Source organism: Musa acuminata, chromosome BXJ1-11 (assembly GCF_036884655.1).
Source record: "Musa acuminata AAA Group cultivar baxijiao chromosome BXJ1-11, Cavendish_Baxijiao_AAA, whole genome shotgun sequence".
Classification (NCBI taxonomy): Eukaryota; Viridiplantae; Streptophyta; class Magnoliopsida; order Zingiberales; family Musaceae; genus Musa; species Musa acuminata.
In genome coordinates this window covers 29,331,021-29,353,613 of record NC_088337.1, presented here as the reverse complement: position 1 = coordinate 29,353,613, position 22,593 = coordinate 29,331,021, and the positions used below count along the sequence as shown (strand labels likewise).

At 37.5% G+C, this 22,593-nt stretch overlaps 1 protein-coding gene across 3 annotated transcripts; it reads left to right on the top strand.

Annotated features, from left to right (window-relative positions):
* The first annotated feature begins 1,259 nt into the window (after window positions 1-1,259).
* On the top strand, window positions 1,260-22,147 carry LOC135597557 (mediator of RNA polymerase II transcription subunit 15a-like). Of its 3 annotated transcripts, XM_065090665.1 has the most exons (12): window positions 1,260-1,601; window positions 3,809-3,920; window positions 4,464-4,587; window positions 6,991-7,131; window positions 7,231-8,358; window positions 10,381-10,451; window positions 15,908-15,982; window positions 16,107-17,543; window positions 18,960-19,304; window positions 21,355-21,546; window positions 21,627-21,715; window positions 21,795-22,147. In XM_065090665.1, the coding sequence occupies exons 1-12, from the start codon at window positions 1,483-1,485 to the stop codon at window positions 21,997-21,999; spliced, it is 4,038 nt and encodes a 1,345-aa protein (XP_064946737.1). In that variant the 5' UTR covers window positions 1,260-1,482; the 3' UTR covers window positions 22,000-22,147. The 3 variants fall into 3 exon arrangements, with proteins under 3 accessions (XP_064946737.1, XP_064946736.1, XP_064946735.1); XM_065090664.1 differs by having other exon boundaries at window positions 6,991-8,358; window positions 21,798-22,147; XM_065090663.1 differs by having other exon boundaries at window positions 6,991-8,358.
* Window positions 22,148-22,593: the final 446 nt, after the last annotated feature.

Sequence of the window (22,593 nt, the reverse complement as noted above, 5' to 3'; positions counted from 1 at the left end):
TGAGAAATGAGACTAAGATAAGATAACGAGGATGCTACATGTGTTAATAAGATAGGGTAACGAGGATGCTAAATATAGCTAAACATGGGTTAATAAGAAAGGATAATCAGGATGCTAAATATAGCTAGGTTAATATATAATTAGCTCTATTTTAATAAGTAAAAATAATTTTATTAATTTCTAATTTTTTTAACATCGTGAAAATCACATATGTATATGATAAATTCTTTGAAATAAGAAAGTAATAATCCAAAGTTGAGAAACTTATCATCACAAGTCATGTGATGTTTTTGTATGAGAAAAATATGACAATTACTCAAACCAATCTTAATACATACTCGTGTAGCTATATTATCACTCAAAGACTTGGATCCAACATTTAATGCCAATAGTGATGTCATTAAGTATCGACAACTTCTTTCCAAATATATTATTTCATTTTATCATTATTTTATTATGTTATTATAAGCGTGCATGTCAAAATAGGTAAATTTTAGAAATAAAAAATTACAATTTCTAGGTTGACAAATTCATCACTCATAGATCATCTATAAAAAATTGAGTAATATTTTAATATAAATAATAATAAAATCATAAATCTTAATTATTTGGGCTTGATTTTATGAATCTCCTATTTATCCATCTTTTATCTTTCATCTTTATAATAAAAAAATAATTATCTAATTAGAGATGGTCGATAATAGATTATCTTACATAATGGAATCGATCCAAACTAAAAAGTTCCATTAAAATATGGTACTTCGAATCGAAACTATTTCGGAAATACGTAATTTAATTGGTTTAAAACTTGATTAATTGATTTTTAATGTTAAGTAATTAAAAAAATATAAATTTTAAATGAATCGATCCGGTTCGATTCGGTTTAATCGAACCGAATCAAAATTTTAATCTAATTGGATTGACACTTAAAAAAAATTTATATCATAGATATTATTCTAAATATTCTAATAGGAATAAGATAACAACACATTAAGATATCACCAACACAAAGATACTTTCTCATAGCAACAACCTCCAAGACAACATTAAGAGCACACCAACTATCATATTTCAAGAAGCATTGGTTCAATTTTTAGAACCAAAATTAATTATCAATTTTTTTTTCCAAATAAAAATAGAATAATAGGAAGAAAACTGTCGATGGTCAAAAGACAGCAATGACTCACAAAGGAAACGTCGTCTCTACACGTATATACGTTTTATATAAGACACTTATTCCTCAATGAACGCGTAGAACCGCAGAAGGGCCAAAAGCTTTTTATCCTCGGTCGCTGCTGCGACCACAAAAGGAATCTCCGCTCCGCCCTCCCTCAGACCTTTCAACGCCTCCTCCGTCTCTCCGCGAGCCGATTCCGCCATGGATTCTCGTGTCCTCTGGCTTCCCCTCTTCTAAGATCTCACATCGAGTTGTTTTCTTTCGGATCTTAGTTTCTTCGGACAGGATCAGATCGGCCGAGTCGCATGGAGGGGAATAGTTGGAGGCCGGCTCAGGGGGAGCCCTCGGCCGCCTCGGATGGGGGCTCTGTCGACTGGAGGACCCAACTCCAGCCCGAGGCGCGGCATAGGATCGTAAATAAGATGTAGGCGGGCCAATTTTTTTTTTCCTAAAAATTCGCGTTTTTTTTTTGCTTTTATTACCGAATTTTATGGTTTAGGTCGAATCTTGGATAGGATGAGAGTGAGATTAGGGTATGGTTGGGATCTTTAAGGTTGCGAAGATTATCTTTGTCGGTATTACTTTTGATTGTTTTTGCTCAAACGTCCTGGGGAAAGTTAATGTCTTGATTGTTCAATCAATTTCTCCATCTCGATCCTTATCATGTTTTCCCCTTTGAGCGTCCCAATCTTTCATGTGAAAATTATGTGCATATTACTACTGTTTCAAGACTTGCACTCATCACATATCCAGAACGTTGATCTTGCGTGTTGCTTACATTGGTAAACTACCACTGAACATGATTGTAACTAGGAAGGAGTCGTGGCTTGGTTTAAAATAAAGCTTTTTTTTTTTTTTTTCTGCAAGTGGTAAGCAGAACTGGTTGAGCTGTTGTGGAGAAAGAAAGTATGATCATTATGATAGTAAGATGTTTCTGACGAGATTCGTTTAGGAGTCCTGTATGTTGGTGGCTGTAATGCTAAAAAATTAATGGGGTGTATGGGGGTGAAGTAGATTTCTTTGAAGGCTCATGGAACTTTAAGGGGAAGGAATGGATTGGGCTTAGATTTATTTAGGAGAGGTGAGATTGATGACATTATGTATCTACAAATGAGGAGGTTTTTATTTGGAGATATATTCAAAGAAATTATTATTTTAAACATGTGATGACAATAACAACTTTTGTTGACACAGAAATTCAAGGAGGGGGAAGGAGAGAGAAACTGAGAGTGCAAGACATGAAACACACATTCAAGATCTTCTGTAGAGGCTTTCAAATTCTGAAAAGTGAAAAAAGGAATCAGCAGGACCAAATTAGTATTTAATATTCCTCGTTGGTCATGAAGTGGCTGCTCCTGACATGAATATAGACTTCCATTTGGAAACAACATTCAATAAGTCCTTAGATATGAGTTGCTTGTAAGCTCTATGAAAATTGGTTGTTGTCACAAAGATTACTACTAATCCTATGATCAAATGTTCCTGCAAAATAAGAAGAGTCGGTCGGGTAGATCCTTTTGATAGTAGTGCTCCTCAGACCAGGATTGGCTTGAGTCCTGTGAACTTAAGGTTCTGACTTGAATTAAAAAATGAATCCCGTTACTGAATTTACTTTTTGAGCTGAGATCATGATTTTAATGGGTTCACATGATACCTGAGTTTAAGTAAGTAAGATCAATATTGTCATAATTTTTAAGTAATGTGAATTTTGTCAGCACCAGTATTTTGATTGGCCCTAAAGGCTGTTATAGTGACTTCAGTTTTATCAGTGCTAGTGTTTTGATGGGTCATAGGGCTGTTATGCCAAGTCCTAGTTATGGAGTAGCATAGTATGCAACATGTTTTGCAAGGTCTGACATGCCATGTTGACACATATTAACTGTTCTAGTGTGTTTCCATCTTGAGTGGGCAGGACACTATTTCCGTTGCTTTGTTTTACAACATTATCAATTTAAGTTCTTTTTGAGCCAAATTATTTTGTACAAAGAATCATGATAGTTTATTTTTATTTTATTATGAAATATATTGTTGGCTGGTCCAGCCTCATTGCTATAATCATGTTTTTTCTTTTTTGCTTGGAGGTTGCTTTTATTTCTTTTCACGTCAGTCAAAGTAAAATCCAAGATCCATACCTCTTATACATTTATGATCTTTGATTTATAACAAGGAGTAAGGTTCCAAATTATACATGCATGTGGTATATTCGCCAGATCTAGAGGGTGGCCTTTTGCACCATCATCTGTTTTGTGATTACAGATTGGCATATAATGTATACAGTTAATTTTTCTATCAACCACCTTAGTTATCTTGGAACCCTTATCATATACTTCAGTTGATAAAAATCCATAAGAACTCTCAATTTTATGTCATGTATCTGTACTACACTAATAGCTGTTTTTTAAAATAAATTCATCTTTAGAAGTCCTGTTTCAGATTGTCATTCTATGTTTGATCCGTTCAGAGTTGCAAACTATCATTTGTTCACATTACGGTTTGTGCAGTTTTGGACATGCTATTTGTTCATATATAGTTCAAAGGGTGCTTGCCATTCATCTATCCATCCTTTTCTTGGTTCTTAAAATTTTATTTATTTATAGCTCATTTGTATTGTCCAATACTTTCTATTTGTAGAATGGAGACCTTGAAGAGGCATCTCCCAATCTCAGTGCCCGAGGGTCTAAATGAACTACAGAAAATTGCTATTAGGTTTGAGGAGAAGATATATACTGCTGCTGCCAATCAGGTAGATTCCTTAGTTGTCTCTCTAACTCAGCCATTCTTAATGACTACTCCATGTCCGACTTTGCTAGAATGACTTTACCCTTTGATAGGTCCATGCTCAACTGTTTTTGATGTTTGAATTTAACTTTTTTTTGGTCTGATGATCTTCATGATTTTTCTGATTTTTTTATCCCCTGTGGTGAAAATTTAAAGAACCCTTTGTACTATTGTAGTACTCTCTTGCTGCATTACAGTAGCAAATGGATTTTGTAATGCATTTGTGTATTCAAATAGAAAAATCTACTGTTTGTTAAATTTTCAATTGCTTATTAGTCATAGGCATGATAATCAAACTGCACTTCTGTTAGTTGACTGTGGATGCATTATTTGTGAGCATTTTGGGTGGCTAATTTGGGCCTTTATTTAGACTTTAGCTCTATACATTCTTGTATATATTTCATTCGAAATCCAAAGGAGAAAAGAGATCTATTTGCTTTCTTGCTTGCCTATTGTTGTGAACTGTAAGCTTTCAAGGAAGTACTCTTCTAACATTTTTGTTTCTCAGTCTGATTATTTGAGGAAAATTTCTCTGAAAATGCTCTCAATGGAGAGTAAGTCTCAGCATTCTGCATCAATCAATCCTTCAATGTCCAACAGTACCATTACAAACCAAAATCCTGTTGACTCAGGTATGTTCCTTACAAAGTTGAGCTAGGTTTGGATATGACTCCACTGGAATCTGTTAGTCCTTTTCTTGGATTTTTATATTGATTCATTTTTTAGCTTTTCAAGTTGAAGCCAATTAAATGTTCTTATATATTACTGGAACAAACTATTTGCTTCCCTACAGACTCATGCTCACTTTTCATTGTTCTCTAATCTTTAACCGACTGCATGCTAGAGATTGGAGTTGTATAAACGTTTGACTTGTTTTTATGTCCTGTGCCTATGTTCTCTTTTGCTTTCCTGTACTGTTGGAGTGTTGGTTATTGTATATTTATACATATATATACATATACATATATATACACACATATATATATACATACACATTCATACATACATATATATATATATATATATATATATATATAGAGAGAGAGAGAGAGAGAGAGAGAGAGAGAGAGAGAGAGAGAGAGATGGTATTGGTCAGTATACTGCCCAGAATAATGGTATCTTACCAGTTTGACTAGTTGTCGACAGTGGTGCTGGTCAGGTTTTAAAACCTTGGTGCATGCTAAAATATTGTGGTGAATTACTGATACACTTGAAATATAACACAAGAAAGCCATAGTAGATCCTAACCGGATTAAATAAAACTAGTTACTTGAATATGTTTGATGGCTTGCAGTGATAAGCAATAGAAATAAGTGACTAGTGGCACAGTGTCAAAGAAGTTTTTTGTTAGAAGACACAGTTATTTTATTACATGTTTGAGGCAAACTAGTCAGTCATCTTAGTCACCATCGTTCTTATCCAAATGGTCTTTCCCTTAATACAAGAAACAAGTTCTTATTTAATTGATTACAATCAACTGAAAGACTCGAGGGAATAAGCTTTATATAACTAAGCCTCCTCACTTGAATACATACTATATAGGAATTTACCTAATAGATATAAATTGTAAACTTCTACCCATATTAGTGTTGCATAGCAAAAATTTTACTATTGTTTTCTTCAAGAAAAATATAGTTGTTGTAGACGTGTAGCTATCAGCTACATAGATGGTTTATTCATGATTCTCTATGAAATTAGTGGGATTTTATTTGAGTTAATATTGTTGTGTCTGCATAAATAACTGCAATATGTCCAAAGTCCTTTCCCTGCCAACTTTCCTTTGATCATAAAAATAAAGCTCAAATATATTCCAAGTTTCCAATAAAAAGATCTTAATAAAATCCTTGCAAATGTGAATTTAGGATTAATTAGCACAACTTCTTACCTTTTTCTCTCTTTTAAATATTTTCCAAATGGTCTTCCTTTCAAAATAATTCTAGAAATAACTTCACATATTCAAAAACTTTAGTTGCAACTTTTTTTTGTACAAAAGAAACTAGCCCTGATAGTTTTATGTTTGAAACTGATAAAAAAAACTTAAAGCTGCTATCATGGAGTCATAATTGTGGGGAATGTTTTGAAGAAGAGTTTATTTTCCAAAATAGAAATATATTAGACTATTTGGAGAAAAAAATTATCTTGGAGGAGAGAATTCACATATATCTGATCATGGATAAGAGTCATAAGACCACAGAATATTAGTCTCAATTCTGGGGGTGTAGGGGTGTGACTGTACCATGTTTGTGTACAGTGGGCTTTACTATTTTATTGTACTGGCATTTGTGGACATCACTTTGGTATGGGTGATTGCCTAGTGCTGATGCTCCATCAGCATATGAGTGCTGGCTCAATATAACATAATACCAATCAAGTGAGTGTTGATATATGATAAATGGGCAGAGCACTTGCATTGGTACATGTCTGGTCTTAATATAACCCTCTGACACAGTGTGCTTAGATGTCATGAAAAATCCATGGTTGAGATATAAGAGCATGGGATTGAATTTTCTTTTTTCTTTCCAGATGAGATAAATGTACTATAGACTGGTCTTACATCTCGACTTATGTTCCTGAGAGTATATAGTATGCATGATATAGTTGAATCAGGATTTGTAACCTAGTTGAAGGTGCACAATTATTAACCTATTTCTGAGGGCAGAGAATAAATGAAAACAAACTCTATTACCTAGCCAGCACATTTTCATGTGGGGAAGGGGCGCCAGATATGGCATGTGTCAACGGTCATAGTGTCAGGGGCACATGGCTTACATATGACTGGCATCAGGATGACATGATGCTTGTGTTTGTCATCCTGATGCTTGTGTTTGTCAGTGCCTGGGAACCCCTTGTATTGTGGCAAGCAAATCCTTCTTAATTCTAACACTGAATTTGATTCCCAAAGTCAACTCTGTATAAATGCAGAAAACTTGATAATCTAAAGTTTGTTAAAGTAAATGTTGTGATTGGAGCCTTGAAAGCATGAAGTTCCTTTCTTTTGATTAAATTTCTCATTACCAAATATCCTCTTCTGACAGCATTACTTGGTGTACAATCGCAAATCATGGTGAATCAGCCTTCAACAAGGCAGCAACTTTTACCCCAGAATATTCAAAACAACAATTCAGTTACGGCACAAAGTTCTGCCAATATCCCCTCTGCATTGTCATCCATCGCAGGTCTCAGCCAATCCAACATATCCACTGTTAGCCAGACATCCAACCTGCAAAACATGCCTGGCATATCACAGAACTCTAACTCTTTGGGTCAAACTGCAGTACCAGATATTTACACAAATGCACAAAGACAAATGCAGGGAAGGCAGCAACAGCAACAAATCATTTCCCAACAGCAGCATCAATCACAGAATCAATTTCTTTATCAGCATCAGCTCCAACAACAAGTATTTAATCAGAAATTGCAGCATTCTCCACTATTGCAACCCCATGTTCAGCAGCCGCAGCAACCTATGCTGAAAACGACTCAGCTGCAATCTTCTCAACAGCCTCTAATGCAAATGACATCCAATCTTCAGTCGGGCCAGTCTACCATTCAACAGATGCAGCCTGGAGCAATCCAGTCTGCTGTACAACCTGGCCTTCAACAAAATCAGCTAAACTCAGTTCAGCAATCTGTGCCATCCGTGCTTCAGCAACGTCCACAATCAGTTGCTAGACAACAACAGCAACAACAGCCTACCATACTTCAACAAGCGCCTTCACTGCAACAGCAGCAGCAGCAGCAGCCAACTTCAGCTCCTCAGCAATCAAATTTACCTGTGCAGCAGCACCAGCAGCAGTTGATGGGGCAGCAAGCAAATATTTCAAATGTCCAACAGACCCAGTTGCTTGGGCAACAAGCAAGTGTCACAGAAATGCAACAACAACCACAGAGACTTCCAGTTCAACAGAATAATCTTTTAAGCATGCAACAGCCACAACATTTATTGAATCAGCAGAATATTTCTTTACATCAGCAACAGCAGTTTGGCACTCAAAGTAACATATCAGTGCTTCAACAATCACAACAGCAGCAACAACAGCAGCAATTACTTGGATCTTTATCCAATGTCTCAAATATGCAGCCACATCAACGCTCAATGCATATGCTTCAACAACCAAAGACATCTGTGCAACAACAGCAGCAAAACCAGCAGTCATCATTGGCAATGCTGCAACCACAAGGTCAGCAGCCCCAACATCAATCATCACAGCATCAGCTGATTTCTCAGTTCCAATCCCAGCCTGCATCGTTGCAACATCAATTGGTACAACATCCAGGTTCTTTGCAACGAGAGATGCAACAAAGAATTCAAGTTTCAGGTGCCTTGCTGCCCCAGAATGCAATCGAACAACAGAAGCAATTCGGTCAGCCACAAGTAGGGCTTCCAGAGGTCTCCTCTAGTAGTAAGTCATTCTATTGTCCCCTCTACCTGCGGGATGTTTCATCATAGCTTTTTATGAACATAGAGAACTTTGTTTGCTGGACATGGTTTTTTTCTGGTCCATCCCTTGTTTAATTTTGGTTTTGAATGTTCTTTCTTTTGGTGAATAATATGTTCCATTAGATGATCATTACCGTTGATCAATGCTTTTTACCATTTATTCTTATTGTCTTGCTTTAAAGAGGAAGTTGAAAAAACAACGGAGTATCTAGATAGTGTTTTTTTTCTTGAGAAAGTTTGTGTGAAGCTCATATGTAAGTGGATATCATGAATTGAATTTTTTGTTGGTATGATACTAAGAACTAAAAGTGACATTAAATAAAAAAAGTATAAATACAACAGGTATTATAATAGCGAATGACATCAGAAGTATAATCTTCATTGTAAAAATTGGTGGATCCATCATGTTGTTGGTGTTGGTGCTGGTGCTTAGTTGAACTCTCATTGGGTGATCACATTCTTTCTAGAAGATTCAACTTTGATCAATACTGCTTAATTTAGCTGAAAGTTGGTTAGGCAGACCATGAGGATAAGCTGTGGCAATAAGTTCATAGTTCCCATTTTGTGTTATCTAGGCCAATCCTTGTGCTGTCAAGTTGTTGGTGCTGGTGCTTAGTTGAAATCTGAAAGGGTGATCACATTCTTTCTAGAAGATTCAACTTTAAAGATTGATCAATGCTGCTTAATTTAGCTGAAAGTTGGTTAGGCCGACCATGAGGATAAGCTGTGGCAATAGGTCCATAGTTCGCATTTTGTCTTATTTAGGCCAATCCTTGCACTAAACATGTATCCTTTAGGACATACCTTCTACAATGGCCCATGCATGCTACATTTTTTTGTAAAAAGGGTGAGAATACTGGTTATGATGCTCTAACATAGCAGTTTGGCCACTGTATATGTTCAAATGACAGTATTTGTACAAGATGAGTCTAAATTTGTGAGGCCCATGCATGCTACATTTTTTTCGTAAAAAGGGTGAGAATACTTGTTATGATGCTCGAACATAGCAGTTTGGCCACTGTATATGTTCAAATGACAAAGTATTTGTACAAGATGAGTCTAAATTTGTGAGAGTCATTCAGCCTCCATTGATCTTGTACGGAACCAGCTAATATGATTTTTTCTGATTGGTCTGTTGGTGAAGAACAACAACAAAAGAAGAAAATGGAGAGAAGCAATGGTAACTGCAAGGATATTATCTGTTGGTGGTAATTGGCTTTCTAAAATTGAAATAAAAAGGACAAGGAGAATGAAGTGTACCTGGTGCCTGCGCTTGCCATGGTTGTTCCTAAGATAGAAAGAGAGAGAGAGAGGATGAGGAAGAGGGGACAAAGGGAAAACCAGAAAAGGTCTATGATAAACCCTGTGTCTCAGATTTAAGTGGGTCATGAGACTTAAATATGTAAGGATAATTTTTAATTATTTTGCAATTTACACATTTCAGTTTTGCATTGATTGGAAGACAACTAGGGAAAAAAAGAAAAGAGGTGAAAATAGGATAGCAAGATAAGAAAAGGAAAACAGAGAAGACGAAAAAAAGGAGATATTTGGGAATCAATCTTCCTATTAGGTGCTATTTCAATTCAAGGGGAAATGAAGCCTTCAACAGAATATTAGATTGAGAATGAAGATCACTGAACTAATCTAACTTTTGTTACATAAAGGGCGTACCCAATGCACGAGACTCCCGCCGATGTGGGGTCTAGGGAGAGTCAAATGTACACAGCCTTATCTTTAAATACTTAAAGAGGTTGTTTCTATGATTTGAACCCTGATCTCCCAGGTCGTAAAGCAGTAACCTTACTGTTGTACCAAGGCTCGCCTTCAATCTAACTTTTGTTGTGTCTGAAAATAAAAATTCCTTACAGTCAGAACTATTTTTGAAGTAATTTGTGCTCGTCCTTGAACTTCAAATGACCTGGCTGCCAACTAGGATTCTATTGGTATCTAACTAATTTAGCTACTTTTTTCTTTCCTTTAACAGCATCATTGGATTCCACAGCACAAACAGGACATGGTGGTGTCGTTGATTGGCAGGAGGAAATTTACCAAAAGGTGTATATTATCAAAGTTTTGTTTCTTTCTTTGAAATTTGCAGCCCTGTTTGTTGTTGATTTATTCATTATGGAAGTGTTCAATTAATTTATTAGGCATGCATGAAGTTGAAGATCTCATGCCAAGGATTAAAATCTATTTACCAAGAAGATGTTTGATTTGTGAGATTGTAAGAGAAACTCAGTGATCTAGTAACACACATTTTGAAATTGCATCATCTAGCTGTCTACTTATTATGGTATATTTAGTTAATCTGTGAATAGTAGACAGCTGATACTGTTTGTCATGTTTATGTCATGTATGGTATATTTAGTTATTCTGTCAATTGTAGACAGCTGAAAATGTTTGTCATGTTTATGTCATGTCTGTATCAAACACTAACTTATTGGACACTTCTAGACATCTGTTCTATAGGTTAGCCGTACTAAGACTAATGTTTTATTTACACTAGGGTAAATTTCATTTGAGCTTTTCCAGAAGGTGCCCCTTTTCCTTTTTCCCAAAGGGCACCCTTATTTGTTATAATTTCTGAAGTGTCTCCCTGACAAGACAATTGGAACAACTTGGTTGCACCTATGGACTGATTACATCCTCTATGAATTGATCCACAGGGTGAACTGGTCCATCGATTTGGACCGATTGTCACTGTGCTATGGAACGGTCCAAGTCTCATTTATAAGGTTTACCATTGCATTATTTTTGGTAACTCTATTAATCCTATTAAAAAAAGTTATAAAATAAACTCAAAACCCACTATAACAAGCTCAAATATAAAAATAATATTTCAAACAGGTATCTTTATTGGTTTAGGAATATAAAAAACTAATAGGGAGGCTTTTATGTAACTAGGGAGACTTTTATATCTTACAAACTCAAAACCCATTAGAAATCGGTTATAAACAAAAATGAAATTACAAATTGGTATCCTTGTTGGTTTAGGAATAAGAGAGTCAAATAGGGAGACTTTCTATGCCATACAATGTTATTGAATAGACTTACTAACATTTTTTGGCACCTCTATAAGCTAAATAGGGAGACATCAAAACATTGTAACTTCATTCAAAATATTATTCAAAAACATCATAATTGAGACAAATAGACTTGAAATCCAATAAAATCAACTTATATATAAAAATTGGGTTTCAAATAGGTATCTTTATTGCTTTAGGAACAAGAACAAAGCTTTTATATATGTTTTTAATCGACTTACAATGTTGTAATTGAGGAATTGAACCGGTCCAAATTAATGAAGTCACCGAGAGCTTGGGCACTCACTTAGGCAAGGTGAGGCTTGAGCTCGATTAGTGGATTGGGTGGGCTAGGTTCCTGCTCAATTTAACGCAACCTGGGTCGAGCCTGAGTCGAGCCACATTGATCTTTGGTTTGATCACCTTCAACCCTACCCTCACCCGCCCACTCTCCCTCATCGTGCGCCCATGCCCTAAATGTAGAACAATCTCTCTTTCTCTCTAAAGGCTATGGCTTTTCTTAAGTGTATGGTGGTTGACTTCATCTCCATCGGCGAACGATAGTTGCAACGGTGGCATCTTCCTTCGGTGAGATCTCGTTGTTGTGGCATTTTCCTTGGCGAACGACAATTGTTGCCTCTTCTTGTCCATTAGCGAGCGGCGACGACTTCTTCAGTATCTCTCTCTTTCTCCTCCTCCTCTTCCAACTTCGTCGTTGCACACTCCCTTCTCCCTCCCCATTTTCCCCTTTCATGATAGTCCCTTGCACCCTCACCTTCCCCCCTCCCTTCTTCCTCGATCCTTCTTCCCTCTTCCCCCTTTTGTCGTAGCTTCCCCCCCTTCCCTGACAGCATCCTCCCCCTTCCTTCTCTTACCCTATTTCTTCGCCATTGTTACAAACAGGGTTTTGAATATCGGTCCGTACTAGCATACCGAGCTCTGCTTGGTACGGTACATATCGGTATTTACCATTGGTTCGCTAGGGCGTATTGACGGTATACCGTAAAACCTTAAAAATAGCTCCACCTACCACGTCGGTATGCCTCGATAACGATCGAAATTCGAATGGTACTAGTCGGTACGCCTTGGTACCAGTTAAAACACTAGTACCGCCCATTAAAGGGTGATCCGCATATCGGTATACTCTCAGATCGGCACGTATCGCCCGTATTGGGCGGTACACATCAAAATTAAGAACCCTGGTTGCCAATGACTTCCCCCTTCACTCTAGCATCTTCCCCCCTTTCACTACAGCCACCATGTTTTCTTCACCACAATGCTCCCCTCCCACTACACTGTTAGCATCTTGCCCTCCCTCTTCCCCCCTCTCCCATTGCCAGCTTCCAGACAACGTCCTTTTCCTTAATAGCTCCTCCTTCCCTTCTCCCGAACCTTGATAGCCCCCTCTCCTTCCTCTTCCCCTTCCAACCAACAACTACCCAGCCGAGAACAACCCACCTCCTATACTCGGTAGACCCCTCTCCTCCTCCTCAGTTTGCTCCCTTCCCAACTAACAGCAATCCCCCCTTCCCATATGCCAACAACCCTCTCTCCATCCTCCTCTTCCTCTCTGCTAATTTTTTTATTAATAGTTTTTTTAGTTTTAATATTTGAGAATGTCTTGCTTTGCTCGGGCGATCCTCTAGAGCTTCGAGTGTTGGAACCATGGCACCTAGTGCTTTTGACTACACTGGTCCAAATCGATGGACTGATTCACCCTATGCATTAGTCCATAAGATGCTCATTTAAGGATTATAGTAAATAAGAAAGCCTTTTGAGAAATATGAAAAAGGAGCATCCTTGGTAAAAGCCAAAAAGGAGGGGCTTTTCCGATTCTCCCTTTTGTATTGTGTTTATGTTGGACCATCATCCACATAAGACTTCAAGAAATCTCGAATATTGGCAATATATATCAATTTTTATGTATATGTTTCATGCGCTTTTATGAACATTTTCTACTTGCATGAATGGGTGATAATGTTTTAGGATGATTATCATAGATATATATTGTACCAAGTAGAGAAATAACACATGATAGTAATCCATGTATTAGTTTCCATGTCCATGTTGTGTCATGTCTGGTTTGTATAAGATTTTTCCATATCAACATGCTTTTATCACTTCATGCCTATATTCTATGTCCATGCACATATTTCATCAAATTTTAGATTTCCAAGAAAGGTACTCATGTGTGATGGCTTTATGAACTTAGCATTTGGTTGCTCTTTAATTGTCTTGTTGGGTTCTTGCTCTACTTAATATCTATCACCTTTACAGAGCAATTTTATATTGGTCTCTGATAACGATTTTCCTATAAGCTTGTAGTATGAAGTTTCTGTTTTGCACCTCTCTTTTAATATGTACATTAGTAGGTCTTGCATTCAGCAAAGCACGCAAACTTGCCTACTATCTGTCGAACATTTGTGCTAATATTCAATTTGGTTATTGCTGATTGCTACGTCTCTTGTCAGTCTCTCTCATGATTGATGATGTGTTTCGCAAGGATTGAACCGTGTCATGTTGTCCCTTGACTGTTATGAGCTGATGTGGTATTCTGATGTTGAAATGTGTTAAGAGTAATAAACTTTCCTAGCGGGGAAGGTGTTAGCTAGCTTAGCTGGTAAAACCTGTGATAGTATATTGCAAGGTCCTGGGTTCAAATCCTGCCTTCATCACTTGCTCTTTGCATTAAATAAAAACTTTGCGAGGTCTACTTTGAGACTATCTAAGTGTATCGTGTGGTGTCGATCGAGTCTGCTCGAGATATGTCGAATCCTGCAAATTGTGTGGGGGCATGCCCGACAAAGTTCCTTTGAAGCTTAAGTTAGTTATTGATTAGGTGCAGTGATTTCAATAGGTGCTCGGGCACCCTCGCCCGAGCGCCTCGCTTCAAAGAGGCATCGCCTGGGCGCTCACCCGAGCCCAGGCGCTGGGCGCTTCGGGTGAGCGCCTGGGTTAAACCAGGCGATTGAACCAGATTTTTAGGTCTGGTTGGTCTCCGGTGCTTTAGTTGGTTCAATCACACCAACTAAATCACCGATATCAGGCTCCCTCTCGTGATTTCCCCGACTTCCCCAACCCTAGCACTCGCGATTTTGTCGTCGAGATTTCTTCTCCGCTGTCGTTGCTCTCTGCTGCCACTGTCGCTGCTCGCCGCTACCACAATTGCTGCTCGCTGACTGCTCGTTGTTGCCACAATCGTTGCTTGCCGCTGCTGGTGTCATCGCTCGCTGCTGCTATCGCCGTTGCCACTCATCACTCCCACTCCTGCCGCCGCTCGTCGCTCCCGCTATCACCGCCGCTCGCCGCTCCCGCTCCAGCTACGACCATTGCCTGCTACTGCTGTCGTTGTCTCACCAGCCTCGGTCTTCTCACACTCTTCTCACTATACTATTATCAATATATTAACAGTATACTGTTAACTGTATACTAATAATAGTATTTTTATTTATTAGATTAATAATATATTATTTTGATTTTAATACTATTAATTTTTATTTATTTAATAGTATGTTTTTTATTAAAAAAATAAAAAAATACTATTATGATTTATTTATTTATTGTGATTTTGTACCCAATTTTTTTAATTTAATAGCATATTTTTTTATTTAAATAATTATATTTATTAATTATATTATATATTTTTATATTTTAGCACCTCGGACGTTTTTGGACCTTGGCTCCTTTTGGCGCCTAGCGCTTTTTAAATCACTGATTAGGTGGTGTTGGTTGAATGTCGAGTCTTTAAAAGCTGAATGCACTAGTCTCCAAATCCTAGGGAATGTATCAAGAGGGATCATATTATAGTGAGGTTTTGGACTGTTGCACTCGAGTACCTGGTTTAATGTAGGAAGTGGATATGCATATTCTCCAACGTTGGATGCATTCGTGCTACGCCAAATCCAAAGGATATGGTATAGTCGTGAGTGCGGTGAAGTCATGTCAGCCACGTGGCGTTGGATGCAGGTGTCGGTCATATGATGCGAAGGAGTCGATCATGCAGAGTTGAGGTATCGACCATGTGATGATGAAGGACCGGCCACACGGAGTCAAGGTGTCGACAGTTCTTCTTACGTCATTATTCCTATATCAACAATATATAAACTATGCTGCAGGCACACTATAATACAGTTTTCTCCTGGACTGCCAATTGTTAAGGTTCACGTACTTGTGCTTGTGCTTACAAAGAAGAATGAAGAAGTTACAAGTCCATTTGTAACTTAGGGCATAACGTGTTTAATTAGATTCTCTTTTGCTTGCTGGTTGTGAAAGAATTCATACACATTCTGATGATGTTAGTTGTCCAGTTCATGAACCTTTTACATCTTTACATACATGTCTTAATGTGCATCTTTAATATACATATTTAGAAGCTTTAGGATAAAATCAATGCTTCTATTTTCTGAGGTTTGTGATGAAACTATGTAAAACTATATATTAGTTGATTTATGTATTGAAAGTTGTTTATATATATTTTTTATATGGCAGATAAAATCCATGAAAGAGCTCTACTTTGCAGAACTGAGTGAGCTTTATCAGAGGATTGTTCTGAAGCTGCAACAGGTTCCTTGAGTTCCATATTAGTTTCCAGATCATTTTTTTTGAGATTCATAAGATTTCTGAACATAGTATGAAATTTTTTGTATGACATCCCTTCTGATTTTCTCTTATTTCTTGCTAATTGCAGCAGGATGCTCTTATGCCATCTGTCAAGACATCAGAACAGTTTGATAAAATAAAGAGCTTTAAGCTTATACTGGAGCGTACATTACAATTTTTGCAGTTATCCAAGAATAATATTCAATCTGGACTGAAGGACAAACTTCCTATATATGAGAAGCAAATAGTAAATCTTCTGGCTTCAAATAAAAAAAAAGTAATCCCTTCACAGCCACCTGGACAGCAACAATTTCAGCATCCTGTTGTACCTTCTCAATCCATGCCGCAACAACAACCATCTCAAGTTCCACAGCTGCAGCAAAATGACAATTATACAAACCAGCAAATGAATCTTCAAGGTTCAATGACTTCAATGCAGACAGCTGCGGTGCCAAGCATGCAACAGGGTTCTGTACCTTTATCAACACATTTTGGTGTTCCTACACCTCAACAGAACATCACAAACGCTTTACAGACTGGTTCTACAATTGATACTGTTCAAGGAAGTTCTTTTAGTTCATTGCAGCAGGGAGCAATTGCGTCCATACAGCAAGGTGGGTTGGTCTCGGGGCAAAGTGCCATTAGTGTTGCTCAACCGGCCAATACTAATGCTATGACACAGGGCTCAATGACTTCATTACAAAACAATATTAATTCCAAGCAACCAAATTCTAGCACAATGCAACAGCAGCATTTTAAGCAGCAGCAACAGCAAGAGCAACAACAACAGCAACAGCATCTAATGCAAAATCAACAAATGAAGCAGCAGTTTCATCAGCGGCAAATGCAGCAACAGATAATCCAGCAACAACAAAAGCAACAACTGCTTCAATCTCAGCAGCAACAGTTGCAACAACAACAACAACAACAACAGAAGCAACAACATGCACCACAGATTCCAATACACCAAATTCCACAGCTTCATCAAACGAACGAAGTCAATGAATTGAAGTTGAGACAAGGGGCTGGTATTAAGCCAGGACTTTATCCACAGAATTACTCAGCTGGTCAGCGCCACAACTATTATCAACAACTGAAAAATGCTGCTGTTTTTCCAAATTCATCACCTCAAAATTTTCAAGCTTCCTCTCCCCAAATATCTCATCATTCTTCTCAACTTGATCAGCATACTCTTCTATCTTCTCAAATAAAGTCTGGAACACCTTTGCAATCAGCTAACTCACCATTTGTTGCATCTCCTTCCACTCCTATAGCCTCCTCACCAATTCCAGGAGAATCTGAAAAACATTCTGGTATTACATCACTACCAAATCACACTAGACATCAGCAAACAACTATAGCACCTCCTCAAGCTCAATCAATTAATGTTGCTACACCTGGAATATCAGCATCACCTTTGCTAGCTGAATTTACCAGTCCTGATGGGAATCAGAGTAGTCTTCCAAATTCGGTTGTTGGCAAATCAAATAAAGCAGAAAGGCCTTTGGAACGCTTAATAGAAGTGGTTAGTAATGTTTTTCTGTTTTATGATTTTTTGTACGGATTTAAAGTTGTCAAGTGACTTTTTTTCCCTGAATGAAGTGAGATTTGCAATGTGAAATCACACTCACAATGGCTACATTAGCTTAGGTTTCTTATATACTTATGTGCTATACCTTTATATGCTTTTCTAGAAACAAAAATGAGTGTAACAACAAAGAATCATGATCTCCCTAGTGATACATATCCTTTTACGTATCTATTGAAGTAAAATCTTTGAGTTGTGGAATGCAACTTGAACTAGACAAAATATTTTACAAAATTCTAGAGTTTAGAGATGTTTGGCATATTCTAGTAACTCTAAGTTGTTTAGGGTAAATAATTGGTTTCAACTGAATCTTGGTCTAATCAATTTAGATGAATTTAATGATACTTTATTTTATAATTATTAACAAGTATAGTTTACTCCATACTAAAAGGTTTGGAATCAATGTGTATCAATTGGTACAGACCAAGATTTACTGGTTTGATGGATGATTGGTATGTGGACCAAACAATTTCACTCAGTTCATTCCCACACTGAGCTTATCGCTCACCAAACTTGCTGCACCAAATTAACGGATGATAAGCAGACTAGTACCAAGTGATTCCATGTGGGAAACCTAACACCCTATACCAGTATTGTACTCTCCTTTTCTTTTTATCTTATTCTTCTCTTCTGTTGCTGGTTCTGCTTTCATTGGTTGTTTGCATCATTGCATTTTCACTTCCCTGTTGAGGCCACTGTTCCTTCTTCTCTTCTAGTCTGTGTCGAAGCCCTTTCCTTTCCCACAACGGTATTGTACCTCTCCTCCACATTCTCCACCTCCTCTCTGTCTCTCTATGCTTGTAGTGGTCTGGGCAGTACCGACTAGTCCTGACCCCTGATGACACTGGCTACATAGTATAGTTTCAGTGTCATACCAGTTTGGCCATCAACTGGTATTTGTACTGAATCAAGATATCAATTCTTGCTATACTTCAAGAGTCTTATATAGTTAAACAATCAAAGTTCTATAATGACATGGAATGAGTGTACAGGCAGCAAAGAGAATATGTTTCTTCTTTTTCCAGGATCTGATAATAGTGGGAAAGAAAATGAGGTAAAAAATAATACCATGATGCACTTTGGTTCCTAGTTGTCACCCTGAAGGTCTTTGGTCTTACAAACTTATGCATGAACAATGAAAATCATATTAATGGACAATTAATATTCTTAAGTATTTAGTTAATACTTCTTCCTAGGTGTCACACAGAGGGTTTTGGCCTTGTTCTTTTTATTATTTAGTTAATATTTTTTCTTATCGTTAGATAAGTACTAATTTTGTTGCCTACATTAATGCTTTTATGCTCTTGAGTCAAAAACGTCGCCAGTACCCTAACATGAATTGAATTTTTTCAGATACGATCATCAACGCCCAAGGCTCTGAGGTCCGCTGTTAGTGATATCGGATCTGTTGTAAGCATGATAGACAGGATAGCAGGTTCAGCACCAGGAAATGGTTCAAGGGTTGCTGTCGGTGAAGATTTAGTTGCCATGACAAAGTGCCGTTTACAAGCTAAAAGCTTCATGTCACAGGATGGAAGTGCTACTACCAAAAAAATGAAGCGTGACACAAGTGCCATGCCCTTGAATAATGTTTCATCTGCTGGGAGTTTTAATGATAGCTTTAAGCAATCTTATGGTCTTGATAATTCTGAATTAGAGTCAACTGCAACATCACGTGTCAAGCGGCAGAAAGTTGAGGTGAGATATTATGCAGTTCATGTTTTGGTGATGTAATTTTGCCTTTTGTTTATTGAATAGGTTGTTCCATTAACTTTGATTTCTCAGATTGTTTGTAATTATAAATTGTTTTAATTTCTTTTTCTGCTCTCCTTTGAGCTTATTTTCCCAGATGTTGATTCATTCTTCTTGTATGATTCTTTACAAGCAGCAATTTTAACTTTTAAACCCTAGCACTCTATAGTATTGATCCTGAACTTTTATCCTCCACTGTTAACAAAAGGAATATTTCTTTTGCAGATGTGAACATGTGGTTTTAATCGCACATGATTTGCATGAAATTGATCGAATTTAACTTAATTTTAAAAGGCATCACTTTTAGCATGCTATATGGGCAAGATCAGATTTAGCATCAGTCTGCAGCAGTAGATATATATGATATATGGAACTACTGTTAGATTGTGAGCTTTGTTATCTCAGTAAGATTGCTCCGACATGACTGGGACATTCGAGTCATGGAAACAACATCCTTAGGATTAAGATTGAGCATATTGAATGAGCTCTTCTTGGAGCCTCATGCACTGGGATTCCTCTTTAATAGTGACAATGTTGCTATGTAGTTATGCTCATAATCCCCTTTAAAAGCACTAGTGCCTTCTCCAGTTGAACCATTTTAAACCTTTGGATTATTGGATCTCTATATATCTCAGGCTTTTGGTATTGTAGAATTCACATAGGTCCACATTAGGGCTAGTAAGTTGTTCTTTCAGGTAATGTATTCATTTAAAAATTTTATTCAAAAAAATTTGAAATAAGCCATTCTGGTTGCACGCCAACCCAAAGTTTAACATAATGTTGAGAAGGCATCGATCTTAGCATATTATGTGATGTGGGTGAGATCAGATCCAACATTAGTCTGTAGCAAGGTCTGCCATACCGAAGCATACCGCCCGTACCGGGCGGTACATACCGGTACGCGGACCACCCGATACCGCTACAGTGCTACAGTATTATACTGAATCACTGCTACAGTATGAAAAGTATAAAATTGTTCGGTATACCAGGGTGTACCGTCCGATATGCCCTGATGTACCGCCCGGTACACCAGTACCGTACCATACCGAGCCTAGTTCGAAATGTCGGTACGGTACGGTACGACGAACTTTGGTCTGTAGCATAGTAGTGTACATATATAGTATATGTAGAACTGTTGGATTGTGAGCCTTGGTGCTGTAATAAGATTGGTCCATGGCTTGGGCATTTGGGTCATGGAAACAACCTTTTTCATTTCAGTGTTAAGGTTGTGTATACTGAATATCTATGCACACTCTGCTATGGCCAAATCTCTTACACCGGGTTTCCCCTTTTATAGTAACAGTTTTTCTATCTGGTTATGCACAGAATCCCCTTTAAAAGCACCATTGCCTTCTCCAGCGGTTAGTGCCATTTAGACCATTACATTTATTGGATCTTTCTTTATGTCTCACAATATTTTGGAATTACCGAATTCTAATATATCCACTTGAGGGATACTAAGTTTTATTTTCTGGTAATTCATCATATAAAATTTCATAAAAAAAATCTGAAATAAACCATTTAGTTGCATATTACTAGTATTGATGTCCATTTTGACTCAACCCTGCAGCACACATATTTTTCTCCTTTCTTCCCTCTATTTGTACACGTGCAGACACATGGATGTCCAAACAAATATCATTCATTTAAGACCTGGAAAAATTAAATAATGAAGAGCCCATTGTCTTCATAAAATTTGAAAGAGGAGTTAGCATGTTCTTATGAGCAATTGTATCTTGTACAAGGTGGAAACAGATCTAGTTTCTAGTTAGTATACGAAACTAAGAGAAATCAATTTCCCACTTATTTATAAAGAAACATGCTCATGAACAAATTATTTTGTCTTCCCTTGTCATAATTATTTGCTTTTCTTTCTAGTCTCATTTTGTTCCTTCTATGACATGATTTTTTAGTTCTTATCTATTGGTGCAATACCTATTGCTCCTTCCCTAGTCTGTCAGATCTTACCACTTGGATCTGTTACGCCCAAGTGCAGGTAAATCATGCCTTGCTTGAAGAGATCAGGGAGATAAACCTGCGGCTGGTTGACACAGTAGTTAGCATAAGCGAAGAGGAGACTGATTCAAGTTCTGCTGCCTTGGAAGGTGAAGGAACAGTTGTAAAATTTTCCTTCACTGCTGTGGCCTTTTGTGAGAGCCTGAAATCTCAGTTTGCTTCGGAACACATGGTGAGCCTACGTTATAGAAAAATATTAAATGCATACTTGGATGTGCACACGTTTCTCATATTTACCTTCTGGTCATCCAGAGTCCAATTCTGCCCTTGAGGTTGCTTGTTCCCGTGAGTTATCCAAAATGCTCCCCTGTTCTTTTGGACAAACTTCCAGATGATCAAAGGTTAGAAAAATATTAGAATTATCTATTGGCCACTATTAACACACAGGAAACTGAATTGTTTCTGATATTTCTGTGATAGTAGGGAATCTGATGATCTGTCCGTCAAAGCGAAGTCAAGGTTCATCATTTCTCTCCGTGCCTTGTCACAGCCGATGTCGCTGGGAGAAATGGCGAGGACATGGGACGCCTGTGTCCGTAAAGTAATCACGGAATTCGCTCAGCAGACCGGTGGAGGAACCTTTAGCTCGAGATATGGTGCCTGGGAGAACTGTATAAGTGCTTGATGTTCCTTTGATACTGTGGACCTGTTGTTTGTAGTAATAGTTATGAAGGTTTAGCAGATAACTTAATGCATCTGCCAAACTAAGCTGCAGTCGATCCAATGTAGTTCCAGACGGTCACTTATCTTTGATGAAGTAACTTGTTACAAAATCTTTTTGTATTCCTGCAATGGCATGTATGTATCAACAGTGTTTTACAGACTGTACGGACCCGTACATACCGGTCCGCCAGGTTACCGACATATGAACCGCCGTGAACACGCCCGTTCACTTTAGAAATAGTGGTTACGGATCGGTAAACCCTATTGACTGGATGGATGGTAAGTCCATTCCAAAGATCTATTGGGGTTTCTTTTGAGCCTTAAAAGATAAGATTCTTCTATAGTCTTTGTCGTTTAAGCCTCTCTCATATTTATTCTAAGTTGTAGTTGAAGTTGGAATTGAAGATCCTATTGGATATTTCTTGTAGTTTTGGAACCGACAATTATAATTTTGTAAAAAAATGAAATTGGAGCTTTATCAATATTAGACGATTGTGGTTTCAGTTTGATTCTATTCTTACGCTTGCACGTAATCAGAATAAAAAAATATATTTAG

Coding starts and splice junctions, on each gene's coding strand:
- LOC135597557 (XM_065090663.1), top strand. CDS start 1,483: ATGGAGGGGAATAGTTGGAGGCCGGCTCAGGGGGAGCCCTCGGCCGCC. Junction 4,588..6,990: donor CCAAAATCCTGTTGACTCAG/GTATGTTCCTTA, acceptor CTCTTCTGACAG/CATTACTTGGTGTACAATCG. Junction 10,452..15,907: donor AGGAGGAAATTTACCAAAAG/GTGTATATTATC, acceptor TTTATATGGCAG/ATAAAATCCATGAAAGAGCT.